At 32.8% G+C, this 16,441-nt stretch overlaps 1 protein-coding gene across 1 annotated transcript in view; it reads left to right on the forward strand.

Moving 5' to 3' along the window:
• The first annotated feature begins 1,369 nt into the window (after window positions 1-1,369).
• Window positions 1,370-16,441, forward strand: part of LOC140437644 (uncharacterized) — a 115,800-nt gene continuing 100,728 nt past the window's right edge. Inside the window, exon 1 of the mRNA XM_072527272.1 lies at window positions 1,370-2,057. Within this exon, the coding sequence (XP_072383373.1) occupies window positions 1,640-2,057 (418 nt within the window). The 5' untranslated portion in view covers window positions 1,370-1,639. The remainder of the gene's footprint in view (window positions 2,058-16,441) is intronic.

Below are 16,441 nucleotides of genomic sequence, written 5' to 3' on the forward strand. Positions count from 1 at the left end.
ACATCAGCAAATTTCCAAAAAAAAGGTCGCATTATTGTAGAAACCAAAGTGAACCTAAGACATAATGTTTAACTTGTATAAAGAAGAACATCAGGATAGTGTTTCTTTTTCTTCCTATAAACGGATATTTTATGACAAGTTTAATTTGCAAAGAAAAAAACTTAAAGAGGACACAAGCAATAAATGCGACAATTTTGCAGTTCAAATCCAAAGTTCTACATCTGAGCAAGAGAAAAAAGAATTTTGTGGCTTAATCGAAAACCTGTCTCTATCCCAAAACTGAATGACATAATGTCATTATTGCAGGTTATTCCATTGAATGCTAAACAATTCTACGAAAATATCGTAGGCAATGAAGGCATTCAAGAAGACATTGACAGCTTTAATGGATCATTTTATAGGTATTAAAGCTAAATTTAATAAAACAATATCCCTAATATGTATAATACATATTTTTTATTTTGAGACATCAGATTAAACGCCAAATATGTCTTTTAATCCGGTATTTTACTCAGACATATCGTTAAAAATCATTAACGAATTAAGCACCTTTGATCTATCAAAAAATATGAAACATGTCAGTACTATATTTTAGAAATATGTAACACCAAAAACAATTTATAAACTTTAAACCCATTTTTCTCAAAACTACACTTTGGCACTTTTTGGCACTTCTGGCAACTGTTATTACATAACGCGGTCCATTTCTGTTTGAATTCAAATTTCTTCAAATTCAAATAAGCAACATTTAAAGAAAATTGAAACAAAGTTTCAGCTTCATAAGTATTAAATGAATATACTTTTAACTAAATAGCAAGTGCTATTATAGCGAGTGAGTATTAGCGACTTGAAAAGCGCTCTCAATCAATACTTTTTGTTCACAGACTATTTTGCTTTTTAAAATAACGATTTAACAGAGTAAACAAATATACCTAATTGAAAAATATATTTTGAGTAGGTAACTTTAATTTGATGTTTAATAATGTTATAAGATGGATGTAAATCTTTATATTTTGTACAAAATTGTTCCATGGCGCTCTTAATTCAAGCCTACCTGTTTGAATTTGTACATATTTTCATTATTACAATTTTAACTGACAATACCTGAATGACCAGTTATTTTTTTAAATAAAATTTATCTTGTATCCATATGCTATTGATTTGATTATTTATCAGCATAATATTTAGTATGCAATAATTTAAATAGATTATCTAAGAATACATTTTTAAATTCAAACATTTAAACATCATGAACCGTTCCTCGATTTAAAAGTCAACGTGGCCTCCCCTAAACGCGAACCGCTTGGACGAATCCATTCTCTTCGTCTCACCTCTCCCACACTGCAACTCGCGTCAGTTCGCGTCAGCGCCGAGCAGTCGAGTCAAGCACATTTTCGATTCCACTGTTGTATGTGATAGTCGCAAACGCGTTCGTCGTCGATTTCAAAACTACGATCGGTGAATTTGTTTATGGATATTCATCAATCTACACGAAAACTGTGTTTTTGTTGTTCCTGAACTGTTGTTAGTGTGTGTTAACGACAATACGCGAAGTCTTTTGTGCCAGAAATTTCGGAAATTCGCCAATATTTGTGTGAATTTGGTTGCATAACCTCAAACGTAAACAAAACGCAAAAACATGTATTATAAACCCATTGAGCTTGTGTCATCCAAAACGCCACACTTCTGCAGACCAGAAATAAGAAAAGTCAAGAGAGTTCTTTTCGGAGCTGTCGATCACCTCGCCACTCAAAGATTCGTGGACGAAGAATTAGAAAAAGTCAGAGTGACGAAGTCAGAGAAATGGAACTTCGACTTCCAACATGAACGATCATTGAGCCCAAGCGGAGATTACCAGTGGAAACCTGCGACTCCTGTTAAAAAGCAACCTTTAAGTTTGAAACATGCCATAATTGAATTCGAAGGTCAAGATTTGTACCCCATTCCCGATGATATTATCAGACCTATTCCTATTATGCTTTCATCAACGCCGAGAGAAGAGGTGACGTCACCCAGAAAAACGCATCCAAGAACCCAACCACAGCGTCTTATTACCGGTGAGTAATTGATATAAATATAACTACTTTCAATTCTAATTAGACCATTAGCGTCTCAGCAACTATAGTAAAGGGTCTATTATACATTATACCTTCATAATCTTCTATTAGATAAATAAGTTTTGATGATTTCATGTAACAAAATATTAAGGAATTAAGTACTCTGGACCATTATTTATAAAAAAGTTGATTTTAATATAACTCAACTAAAATCGTCAAATGAGATATTTGTATCTTTTGCTTTTCATTTATGTTCATTTGTGGATTCTGAACTTAATCCATATTTTAAAATTCTTCTGAAATATCTTTGGTATGGTTGATTATTTGTTTTCGTCCTTGATTTTAATCTCTCATTAATACTCAATATCATATCCATTAAACAAGTAGGTATTATACATTCGTGTTCATTCTGAACCAAAATATTTAGATATGGTATGCTTTTGAAAGCCATCTCATTTAGAGTATTTTGGCAAAATAATCAAATGATTTGGTTACCCATTTTAAATCAATTAATGTCGTTTAGAGAATTCAAGCATTTTTAAGGACATGAATTTAAGATTTCCTATTCTTTCTTTTGTATTACTCCATTGTAATTCTAAAGTTCTATATTTTATCTAACTTTCTTTGCATACATTTGGCGTACATTTTTATTTCATCAGAAAATGTGCTATTGTATGATAATTATTGTTTTGAATGCATTTCGTAGCTCTGCTTGTCTTTTAAGATATTTATTTGTTATTGTACCGATTCAATTATTGGTTGTTGTATTTTAATGATACATGTAAATATGTTGATGGTTTTTTGATCTTATTTGTTAGTCTACTTTGGTCTACATTATATTGTTATGGTTTTATAACATTTCATTTTTACTTTTTCAGTTTAGTTTGCTAATTTTAGAGCTTTCTTAGCTGTGATTTTGCTCGTCTTAGTATAGTTGTGATTTGTAGATTTGAAGGCTTCTTAGATCTTTCCACACTGTGTCATAAATCATTATGTGTGCACCCTACACCTTACGTCGATATTTTAGTACAAAAGATTAAGTTGCATTAAATTCCCTTTCCAATTTTTGAATTTATTCCCACTTTGCGGCTTTTTGGTATATTTCAAAATCGCTGGTTCGATAAAAGCAGAATTAGCCACTTCTGTAGCAAAACTGTTCTTAGGCAATATCTTTACTAGTAGTTCCTGGCTTCTATATTAAATTTTTTGCTCTTTTATTGTTAATTCTCTCTGAAATATTTTTGGTATTTACCTATCAGTGAGTGCTTTTCTGATTTAAGTGATTCCGTTTTGTGAGAACACATTCATATCTGATATTTGGTGTTAATTCGCAATATTGTTTTGCACCCATAATAATTGTTCTAACCCTTTAAAGTGCCAGATGGCTAGTCAGGTCACCTTGTTTTATATGTTGAGCTCTTATAGTAAAGGTCAATTTTTATAGCGATCGTACTTACATGTGTATCTAGAGAGGGAAGGTCTAACATTTTTCTAAGGCTTTTATTTATACTTAATTCTTATTCTCTATTTAATAAAAATTCTAATCTTTGCATATATTTTCTCTCTTAAGAACGTACTTACGGTGATCTCTGATTCCGATTGAACAAACGAGTCGTAATTTTCTTTATAACCCGATAGTTTCGTATTCATATTTATTATCTTTTGACTATTTTAATTACTTAATCTTAAAGTTAATAAATATTTCTCGAAGAAATATACGTAAACCTCCATTTTGTGGAAGTGTTTGAATTTTCGCGTTAACGAAGCTATAAAAAAGATAAAGGTAGTGGCTATATTTTATGTTGTTTTAAAAACATGATGAATCGATCATGAAATCAATATACGACCTTGCATTGTACTACCATTTATTAAAATATCTGATGAATAATTGCTAAATTGAACATAATTTTGAATACAATTCGTTATTGATTGCTCTCTCGTTTAAGTGCATATAACGCTACTCGAATACCGGCAATTATCCTGGCTATTTGCAATGTGTAGATAATATGTAGATTGGTAGATTTGGGTCCATGGGAGTACGGAGGATTCGATTCGATACGAAAACATTAATCCCCTTTTCATTCTTTTGAATAACTACTTTGTGTAGCGTTTTAGCTCTTCAATGCTCTTCAATGTTTATTCCATTCGATTTTTCGTTTTGCTACTTGCTTTTGATTGCCTGCCATTAATGTGACTTATCCATCTTCTACTTAGACTTCTTTATGTTGATTTCTTATCCTATAGAAGTTGCTCTCCAGCTATTTTAAGTATGTTTCTTTACTCGTTTATAGTCGCCACATGCTTCTTTTGTTCCTAATGATCCACATCTTAAATATGCTTCTCGTTTTTCCTTGCATTTTCCATTCACTTCCTGTTGAACTGTCATTTTTTTGAGTTGGTCTTGTCTTTTTAGTGGATGATTTCGTAGTGCTTCCTTAGCTTCCATATCAATAGCATTTTAGTTTCTAAATTGACCCAGTATTCATTTAGAGTGTATATTTGATATTGCCGAATATTTTCTTATTATGAAATCAAAACAAAATAAATTACTGCTGTACCGGACAGAGAACAATTCTGTAGCACTATCTCTTTTGGCCAATTTCTGTATTTATTATAGTATTGAAGCCCATATGTTGGTTCATGGGCGGCTTTTTCGATTGTGAACCGCGTGTTGGCTAATGTGGCATGAGTTTGTTAATATCTTTGAAATATTTTAACTTTAATAGTGATAGAGGGCTCGTTTTTAAACAAATACCCTATCTTGTCAAGTACTTTTTGCGTGATGGCGCCTCGTGCATGAAAAATACGCTTACGCTTTATCTTCTTCTTTACGTACCATCTCCGCGACGGAGGTTGGCAATCATCATGGCTATTCTGATCTTGATGCTACCGCTCTGAATAGTTCGATTGATGTGCATCCGTATCATTCCCTCAAGTTATGCAACCATGAGATTCTTCTCCTTCCTACACTTCTCTTGCCCTGGATTTTCCCTTATATAATTAATTGGAGTATGTTGTATATTGCATTACGCATAACATGTCCCAGGTAATGCAGCTTTCGTGTCTTGATGGTTTCCAATATTTCCATTCTTTTGTTGACTCTTCTCATGACTTTGTTGTTTGTTACATGCTCGGTCCATGATATCTTCAGGATTCTTCTATACACCCATAGTTCAAATGCTTCCAACTTTTTAGCAGTCGACGCGTTAAGTGTCCATGCTTCTATCCCGTAAAGCAGAGTCGAGAAAATTTGCTAGCCTAACTCTCAAGTCTAATTTCAGTTCTCTTGCACAAAGTACCTTTCTCCTGTTATTGAAGTTTGTTCGTGCCAAGTATTGTGCCAAGATAATTGTAGTTTTCCACTTGTTCTAAAGTTTTACCGTTAATTGTCAGGCTTTCATCATTATTTTGGGTTTTTGATATCCTCATAAATTTAGTTTTCTTGGATGTTCATTGATCCATATTCTTCTCCTTACTCAACTATCTTGTTCATTAGCTTTTGGAGGTTGTCTGCTATTATGATAGTATCGTCCGCATATCAAATGTTATTAATTGGTGTTCCATTGTCCTTTATTCCTGCTGTGTCTTCCTCAAGAGCTCTTCTCATAATTTCTTCAGAGTATGCATTGAATAGTAGTAGTGCCAATACACACCGCTGTCGCACTACTCTTTTAATTTCGACCTCTTCTGATCTGTGTTCATTAATGCGTATGTGTGCCCTGCTGTTTATAATATAGATTTGTTACAATTCGAAGGTCATTGTATTGTAATTGTTTTGCTTTGAGGATGTTCATTAGCTCTTTGTGGCGGACTTTATCGAAAGCCTTGTTGTAATCTATGAAACAGACGTACATATCTTGGTTCAAATCCAAGCATCTCTGGATTAGTACGTTGAATGCAAATAGAGCTTCACGGGTACCTACGCCTCTACGGAATCCAAATTGGGTTTCTTCAATATCCATATCGAGTATTTGGTAAATGCGTTTATGGATGATCTTCAAAAACATTTTAAGTGTGTGAGACATCAGGCTTATGGTACGCTTTATCGCTTTCGCGCTAAAAGCTGCTCGAAGTGCGTGGGAGGTAGGGGGAGCCATTCGGAGCAAATAGTAAATCGGCGAGTTCAAAATCACAAGGTTTTTAATTTTTTTTTAATTCTCGAACGACAAGAATTTCAAATGTGATATTTTCAGACACCTATTTTAATTGCAAAATGGGAAATTTGTATAAACAATTTTGTCATTCAATAATCGTATTTTCTTTCTACGCTGTTTTTGTTTCTTAACTTGCAAATTATATAATGAAGCGAATTTTTAGTTTTAGTAATCATATAGTTTTGGTTTTAAGACAAAATCTAACTCAACTCTAATAATTTATAAAAAAATTAATTTATTTCAGCAGTCTTATAAAAAGTATTACTTAGTTTTAAAATCACTAAAATAATAATTTTAAAATAGTAATATTTGAAAAGGTATTTTTATTTGAAAAACACTATAACTGAAAACTGTAAGTAACTATGACTGAAAAATTTAAAGGAATTTTTTTTTTCGCTTTTTTCCTAATTATTGCTCTTATTTTTTAAACAAACACTAACTTTTCAATTTCTAGCTAGTTAAATACAGTATACTCCCTCTATAACGAACACGGTTATTACGAGGTTTCGCTTATAACGAGATACATTAGATGTCCTGTGAAATTTCTATTGAACTATAACCGTCTATAGCGAGGCAAATTTGGTTATAACGAGAGAGAATAATTTATATTTAAATGGGAATAAGCCACAATTAAAGGTTAAAATACATAAAACTAAAATATAAATTAATTTAAAATGCCACAAGAAAATAGCTTCAGAACAATAGAGAGAGAATAAGATTCAAAAACGTGTTTTTTACGTTTTTGGTCGGGTCGTGGCTATAAATAAATACCTTTTCAAACAGCCCCTCAATAAACTTCTTTGCAATGAATAAATACAACTGTTTCACATCTTTAGAAAATATGATAGAATGATACTGGACCATTTAAAGCAGTTAAAAATGACAGAATTCTTAAAATTGCAGAAGCAATAGTTTATGTTATCCTTGAAAATACGCTTTATACATTATGTAGTTGGAAACAAATATAAGTACAGATTTTTTGTTTTAACGTATATCATTGATAATAAAAGTAAACAACTCTTTTATTATGTTTTAATATATTTCATTGACAATAAAAGTAAATAACTTTTTTTCAAAAACGCCATTCAAACAATATTTATTAGCATCTTATATTGCTCCGAATGGCTTCACTATAGGAAATTAATGGTGTAGAAAACTACAGATTCATATGTATGCACAGTATTATTATTGTCTGATATAACGAGATCCGCTTATAACGAGGTAATTAGTCTGTCATTTCAGTTCTCGTTATAGAGGGAGTCTACTGTATTATGTAAAATTAAAAAACGAAAGTTTTATCTTGCGTACTTAGTTTTTTTCATAGGAGCAATATCTCTTGAGTTATCTAGGTGAAAATATAGGCGCAAAAAATAAACATCTTTGAGTTTTTCAGATTTTGTTAAATAAAAAATTCAAGCGTTTGCTCCTAGCCATATCGTGATTATGGTAGAAGGCACATCCTGAAGTGATTTAACAAAAAAAAAATAGACTCATATGGAAAATGTCCATTATGGTCAGCTTTTTGACATATTCTGCCAGGACTATAAAGCGTTATTTAAAAATATATGAAAGATTTCGTGGTCCAAAATTATGTCAGGTAAAGACGTTTTTATTTTATTTTTCAGGTTAGTCAAAGTTATAATTGTTGGACTGAAATGGTACTGCAATTCCATTATACTTTTTGAATTTATTTGGATACTTAATTGCACCATTTCGTGAATATTCTTAAACTGGTATCAGGATTCTTGTGTTAAAATATCAATATCTCTAAAATTACCGCTGCAAAATTAATATTTCGTTGTCATATCACATACAAAATAAATTTTCTACACGTCCCATAAATAAAGTTTACGTATTTCATTATGTTCTTTATATTTTTTGAGTTATTTATAACTCAGTTCTTATATAATTGCTTGTTGTACACTAAATATAAATGTCACGCCTCTGTGCGATAACTGTCGAGTGTTCACTGCTATCCGGCAATTTTTGCGTCACCAAGGTATAATATAAAGATGGCCGAATAAATATTTGTTGTTATTGTCGTTGTTATCTCCCGTTCTGTTTAAATTGGGTTATTAGTGGTAATTTTGATCTTTTTAATTAATGAGGTGATACATCGAACTGTGATATCCAAAATATAGAATTTTTGATAAAAGCACGTCGTTTTTGATAATAATCGGAATATGTAGGTAGATAATCATGTTGGTTCCAAAAAATGAGGCCCTTGTAGGTGTCGTAATATAGATTAAATGAGCGAATGTCCATTTAATTTGATGTAAATACATATTTTCCTCACAAGTTGGGACCTGTACAAGTTCGATTGTATTGACTTATAGTGTATTTTTATGTATGAGAGAGTAATAAAACAATAAATTATGTATGCAAATCCCTAAACTGTTGATACGGGTGACTCAATGAAAAACAGATATTTGTCAACAAGTTTACAGAAGTATATAGGAAAACAATTTTAAATTGAGTATGACCACCAGGTATAAAGGTTGGAGCAGAATAGAATACAATAGTTGTGAGGGTTACTAATCCCTAAATAATGTTGCCAGTGTCGGAGTGATGGAGGTTAACAGGTACTAATGAATTTGCAAGAAATGTAAGATGTTTATTTTATTGGTTATATATAACCAATAAAAGTTTAATAAGTACCTACCTATTTGCAAAATAAAGTTTAATTCTTTAGATAAAATAAAACGTTTTATTTTATCTGAAATGAGTGCATTCCACGAAGTAAGGGTTTCAACAATCAAACATTTAATTCTTTAATTCCAGGAATCTACGACAGTAATTGACTAGATAATTACCTTCTAAACTTATTCCACAGAAAATGTGATAGTGGGTTTTTCCATTTTGTAGGAAGGTCCAAGTGGCGTATTCAAAATTCTTAACAGTTCACTAAAAGTAGGTACTTCAGTTGCAAGGTGCAGTTTATTGTGTATACTAGTGTTATGGAAAATTTGGAAATGCCGTGTAAACGCCGAAAAATTGGTCCTTTAACAGTTAATGAAAAAACATTAATATTTAATTGTTTTAAATCATTTACAGACAAACGTTTATGTGAAAGTGTTGATGAGACCGTTGAGTTAGTTAGCAGTACACTTGGTGTTGGAAAATCTACGATTTACAGAGTTATTAAAGAAGAGAAATGTGGTAGTTTTCAAATGCCACGTAATGCTCCAGGGAAACCAAAATTTCAAATAGAATATCATTTTAAAGAAGGACTTCGACGGAAAGTGCATGAATTCTTCTTTAGACAAGAATTTCCAACATTGGATAAAGTTCTTGTCTCAGTTCGAGATGATAAGGATTACCCAGAAATGAGTCGAAGTACGTTATGGAAACTTTTAAAAGAAATAGGCTTCCGCTGGAAAAAGAATCCCAGAAAGTCTATTTTATTAGAAAGAAGCGATATTGTCATATGGAGAAGACATTTTCTAAGAACCATAAAGGAAATGAGAAACCAAAAAAGAAAAATATTTTATCTTGATGAAACATGGATCAACGAGGGTCATACACCAAATAAATTTTGGCAGGATGAAACTGTTACAAGTCAAAGGCACGCTTTTGTAAATAACTTATCTACTGGTTTAAACCCACCATCAGGAAAGGGACGCAGGCTGATAATAGTACACATTGGCAGTTCAGACGGTTTTGTTGAAGGTGGTTTATTAACTTTTGAATCAACTCGTACCGGTGACTACCATGAAGACATGAACGCTGATGTCTTTCAAGAATGGTTCGAACAAATGATAGATCTTCTTCCTAAGAACTGTGTAATAGTAATGGATAATGCAAGTTATCACTCCAGACTTATAGAAGGACTGCCCACAACCAAGTGGTTAAAAAAAGACTTGCAGAATTGGCTGAGTTCAAAAAATATTACGTACCATCCCGGATCTATAAGAAAGGAACTTTATTCGTTGTGTGCCCTTCATAAAGAAAAATTTAAAAAATACGAAATTGATGAAATTGCCAAAAATCGTGGAATGACAGTACTTAGATCCCCACCATATCATTGTGAATTAAACCCGATTGAACTGGTATGGGCACAGATAAAGAGTGAAGTTTCAAGAAAAAATACCACTTTTAAAATTCATGATGTTAAACAGTTGTTTTTGGAGGCCGTAAATAATGTAAAACCTGAAAACTGGGAAAAGGCAGTAAATCACACTATTAAAGAAGAGGAAAAAATGTGGAAGCTGGACAATATTACTGATAAAATGATCGAGCCAGTTATTATAAATCTTGGTTCTGAAAGTTCATCTTCTGAATCTGATTTGGATTTGTAACAAGTAGCTGTAAGTTTTATATTAATATTTTTATTCATCTATTTAACATACCTTAGACGGTTTTAAAAACTCTTTTTCTCTTTTGTAATTTATAAAAATTAAAAAAAATGTGAATTTTTTAAAACTCTTTTTAATGTAGGCCAGTCAGTTCTAATATAGTGTGTGATAAAAGAGGTCACTTTTGTTTACATACACATAACACTTTATAACACTGAAATAATTCATTTATTTTTTACAATTATTCAAAGTAATTTTTCAATTAATCTTGAGCACGCCCATGGAGTGGTCGGAGGTACCAGTTAAAATTATGCTAATTACTCTCTTGTTCATAAAAATAAACTATAGCATGAAGCAAATTTTCACCTCTAAAAGCCTCACCCTACCTCTCAAAATTCGACTTCTGAAATGTTATGTATTCCCGGTTTTGTTATATGGAATGGAGGCGTGGACAATGACAGCAACATTGATGAAAAAAGTAGAGGCCTTCGAAATGTGGGCTTACCGACGTATATTACGTATATCCTGGACTGAGCACGTGACCAACGAAGAGGTACTACGCCTGATAGGTAAAGAGAGAGAGGTAGGAATAAGTATAAATAAAAGAAAATTGGAATACTTGGACCACGTTATGAGACATAATAAATATAGAGTACTACAGCTGATCGTTCAAGGGAAAATAGACAGCAGAAGGGGTCCAGGGAGGAGAAGACACTCGTGGCTCCAAAACTTGCGGCAATGGTTCGGATTGTCATCTGCTGAACTATTCAGATCTGCCGTAAACAAAGTCAGAATAGCCATGTTGATTGCCAACGTTCGGAACGGACAAGGCACATGAAGAAGAAAGACCGTTTTAGTCTGTCGTTTTTTGATCTCTGATTATTTTCTTAGTCTTTTGACGATTTCCTATCAATCACTTCCGAATCTTTGGTGATTGGCCACACAATGGTTCTGGACCTACAACTGCTTCTCTGGAGCCTTGTATTGTCAACAAATCTGCTTGTTCATTCCCATGCATCCCTTCATGACCCAGCACCATTACAGAGACTTTATTGTCTTTTGCCAGGTTATTGAGTAGATCTTGCTATTCCTCACCAGTTTTTATTTGGTGAGTGGGTTCTTTATGTCTAAAATAGACGCTTGGCTGTCTGTATTAATATTAATTCCCTTTGCGTTGGGGTTTACGTTCAGGATTTCATCAATGCATGTCTTTTTCCAAGGTGAAGAACTCCATGGTTTTGTACAGAAGTGAAGGAAAAATGTAAAGAAAAGAAAAAAGGTTACCTGAAATACATGTCAACCAAAACACAAGACACGTACCATAATTAAAAGGCAATTAGAAACAAAACACATGCACTTTTAAGAAAAATAAAAAATGATCACTGGGAACGCTTTTCGAAAGAAATGGAACATGATTTTTACGGTCTGCAAAAGGAAGTAGAACCAAAACACATAGAAAAGGATACGTGGATTGATTACCTAAAAATGCTATATGCAGAGGAAGAACAAACGACGCTTGAACCGGAAAAACCAGAAATTATCACAAATATAGAACTTACTATAAATGTAATGTACAGGAATTTCGGAAAATACTTGAAAACCTGAAGAACAGAAAAGCTGCAGGTAAAGACGGGATACCAAAAGAGTTAAAATATTGTGGAGCAGCAATGACAGAACAATTAACAACATTAATTAATCAAATTTTAAAACACAATAAAATACCGGAAGAATGGAGCACGAGCGAACTAATTCTACTATTCAAAAAAGGAGATAAAAAACAGCCAGAAAACTACAGAGGTATAAACGTGTTAAATACTACGCTAAAACGTATGTACAACTAAAATTTTACAAGTGCTAATAAATCAGAGGGTAAGTTTAGAAGATGAACAACAGGGTTTTCGTAGTGGAAGATCGTGTACAGATGCAATATTCGTTATAAAGCAAATTACTCAGAAATCACTAGAGTATAATAGACCAGAATTTCTGTGTCTGATTGACCTAAAGAAAGCGTTTGACAGAGTAAGACTCAAAAATGTAATCCATCCCCTAAATATTATAAAAACTATGGAAAAAATCTACCAAAACAAAATGGAAGTCAGAATAGATGGACAACTTACAGAACCTATAGAAATAGGCAGCGGAATAGGACAAGGTGATTCATGCTCTTCAATTTGATCATGGATGAAATCATCAAAATCGTTAACAAAGGAAAAGGATATAGAATGGGAAACAAAGAAATCAAAATACTCTGTTACGCATACGACGCAATATTGATAGCCCAAGATGAAGGTAGTCTGCAAAGACTGGTCCACAGATTTAACATAAGAGGAAAAGAATTTAGTATGACAATCTCATCTCAGAAAACTAAAACAATAGTAGTCAGCAAAGAACCAACCAGATGTAAAATAGAAATTGATGGCATCAGTATTGAACAAGTAATGTAAATAAAATACCTGGGAATTACACTGTCTAGCTATGGAGACCTGGACAAAGAAGCGAGAGATCAAGTCCAAAAAGCAAGTAGACTGGCAGGATGCCTTAATAACACTATATGGCGAAACAGACACTAGAAGAACATTAGAAGAACATGTAACAGAATTGCTTATAAAGAGGAAGAAGAAGAAGAAGATCAATGCACACCACCAAAGCAAGTACTTCAGCCTGTAACACATCTGTATGGACATTTGTATTGACCTAGGCTATGATTAAGTTACTCTAAAATATTTATTACGGTAAATTTTATGTCTCCACGCATTATTTATCGACAGATGTTAGTTCTTTATTCGTTAGGATCAGTTCTGGTTTATTTTTTCACAAGAATACCGTTCTTGAGATTAACTACATCAATCTTTCATTCATTAATCTTAATCCGAACCCGAATTATGATTACTGGATTACGGGCATGAAAGACCTTGTTCATAAATTAACGTTATCAATTTCATTCGGTAGTTTGTTTTAAATTGTTGATGTATTCCTCGACAAGTGACAAATGACATTAAGATAAATGGATCCTTTTGTAATTAATGGATCCCTTAAGACCAGCCCATAAGATAGAAATAACATTATGTGATTAAATTGTGATTTACTTTATTGTTCTTCTGACGTTTATTCTTCTCTTTTTTACGTTAAATGGAATAACCAATGGAAATAAAATAATTAAATATCTTAATATTGAATCGTTCCAAGAAAAACAAAAACAATAAAATTAACATATTTTAGCTGTGTTTATTATATTACAGGATCCTTATTTATAGTAAAATATAAATATTAGGTGTCAAATGAAAGTTCTTAGCAGCGTGCCAAAAAACCCTCACTAACTTTAGGTCACTAACCTAAAAAACAAAAAAAACATAATAACAAAGTTAACCGTTTTATGTCCGATGTGAATAAAGTGAAAGTTATGACTTACTCTATTTACCATAAAACGTGTTTGGGATTTAAAAAATTTACATACCAACAACTATTGGTCATTTTAACACATATTTCATTAAAGTTATATTTAGATTAGTCATCTGGAAACACTCAAGGGTGAATATATTAATTGTTAAATTTGTTTTTGTGACAATTTAAAATCCCCTACATATTCGAGCTCCATTAATCTCTTAGATTTTACTTAATATTTGAATTAAATAATAAAATATACCTGTCTCGTATAATATCTGGATTGTTATCAAAAAGTTTATGTATAAAGCAAATAGGTACATGAACCCAAGCTATGATTCAATAGCTCTATCGATTTTTGGGGTTAGGAAAAACCGTTAGAGGAACACCCTCTCTGATCGTCACATGTTTACTAGATTGAGCGTGCACCCCCGTCTCGCGGCCTAGGGCTCTAATGTGTTTCGATTGTTTTGCATCTGTCTGCTATGCCGATACAAAATAATAAACAGCTGTGTCAGAAGCACGATGCGATGCTACTATATACGTCACGATTTAACTGGCGATTTTGAATATATGCACATGTGGTTTTCTCATACGAACGCACAAGCGTGAATATAGGGGTAGTTATAGTGATGTAGTTTGGTAATTGTTGACGTGTATGCTGAATTTTATGCCAATTTGATTTGTAGGTAAAACGTTATTCGTGTTAAAAAATTTTTTCAGTTAAATTGTGGTAAATATTCTGGTAGACAATTTTATCGGAAACTAAACTCCAGAAACAGTTTGTACAGTTAAGTAGTTAGTCCCTATACTCAAAACGGGAAACCCAATGAAATGCGACAACAAACAAGATTTACTTAATTCTATATGAATACAAATAATAGGATATACCACAGACTACAACCGTACGCAGAGAAAGTAATTGATTGTTAAAAAACATACTTCTTGTGACTTAAGGGTAACAATAGTTAACAAGGTACAAATGATGCAGATGATGTAAATATCACACACATCGCACATAACGATAAATATCGCAATATCGCACATAACGATAAATGCTGGAGTTTTGAAATGAACACTATCATCAACTCGAATCCAGGAAAACGGAATCCGTTAAAGATCGGTGTTAAATGTAACTTAATTCCTTGCAATTAACGATATCTTGGAACAATGTCAACAACCGGTTAAAGGAAGACTGTACGCAAACGATCTGGTTCTCCTACTAAGAAGAACAAATCTAGAATCCACCGAAAGAATCCTTCAAAGCACATCAAATAATCTCCAGTAATGGTCTGATAAAACAGGACTCAGCTTAGCTAACGAAAAAATAAAATGTTTTATCAAAATGTTCTCAAAAAACAAAAAGAGGATAATCCAATTTTAACATTGAATGTTAAGAATCTGATCTTTGTAAAAGAAATAAAATTGCTCGGTCTTACATTTGACAAAGCATTGGTTTGGAAAGGTCACATTAAAAATCTAAAAGGTACTTGCCAGCAAAGACTTCAATATGCTGCAAAGGAAAACAAACACGTGGTATTAATCTGGGTTCCATCTCATATTGGAGTACACAGTAACGAGGTTGTGAACCGCCTAGCTCACGAAGCAGCTACAAGTGATGGTCAAGTTCAACCAAATAGAATAGTGCCAAGTGATCTTAAATTGTGCTTAAAAAACATAGTCAGTTGTGCGTGGCAAAACAAATGGTCGTAGTGTTCTGAAAAACTTAGTCTAAGACAATTCTTTACAAAAACAAGACTTTTTGTTACTAGGAAAAAACAAGTCCCCTTTACTCGACTCCGACTTGGTCACATCCGCCATACACATCTTTACCGAATCAAAAGACACAACCCAGCATACTAAAAAAAACAGCCACCCTCACCAGCAAAACTAAATGCCGGATCTACAAAACAACGATTAGACCAGTGCTCGCCACATTGGCTCTGAAAACTATGTACTGAAAAAATAGGATGAATCGTAACTAGCAATATTTGTAAAAGATCATTAAAGAAAATGGCATTTGGAGGAGGCGATACAACTACCAAGTGTACGGAGAGCATAATTCGATAAAACTGATTAAGCTTAGTAGGCTGATATAAGTGGATCATGTATAGCGCACCAAACAACAACAAAACATGATAGGAAAGCGACCAAAAGTAAGATGAATAGACCAAGTCCAAGAAGAAGTGAAAACAGTAGAAGCTAAAAACTGGAGAGCAACCTCAAGTAGTTAGAATTAATGAACAGAACTATAATCAGGTCGTGGGGTCAATGTTCATGAGTCTATTAAGTTTTAACCATCTTTCCTCCAACTTTTTCTTTACGGCTCTGTTCTCTGCTATTAGATGTGGAAATGTTAGTTCTTCCTAGACTAATTATTCTCAGTCCTTCCTTATTTATTGTTCACTCAGTGCTTTTCTAGGACACTTATGGACGAGAATAGAACGCTAACACTCGTTAAATTTCTAGGAGATTTTCATTTCGGGTACTATCGTACTCATTTCCTTAAACTCTAAAAGTATATTATTAAATAAAAAAGTTGATTATCGCTATT

Source organism: Diabrotica undecimpunctata, chromosome 3, assembly GCF_040954645.1.
Source record: "Diabrotica undecimpunctata isolate CICGRU chromosome 3, icDiaUnde3, whole genome shotgun sequence".
In the NCBI taxonomy this organism is placed as follows: Eukaryota; Metazoa; Arthropoda; class Insecta; order Coleoptera; family Chrysomelidae; genus Diabrotica; species Diabrotica undecimpunctata.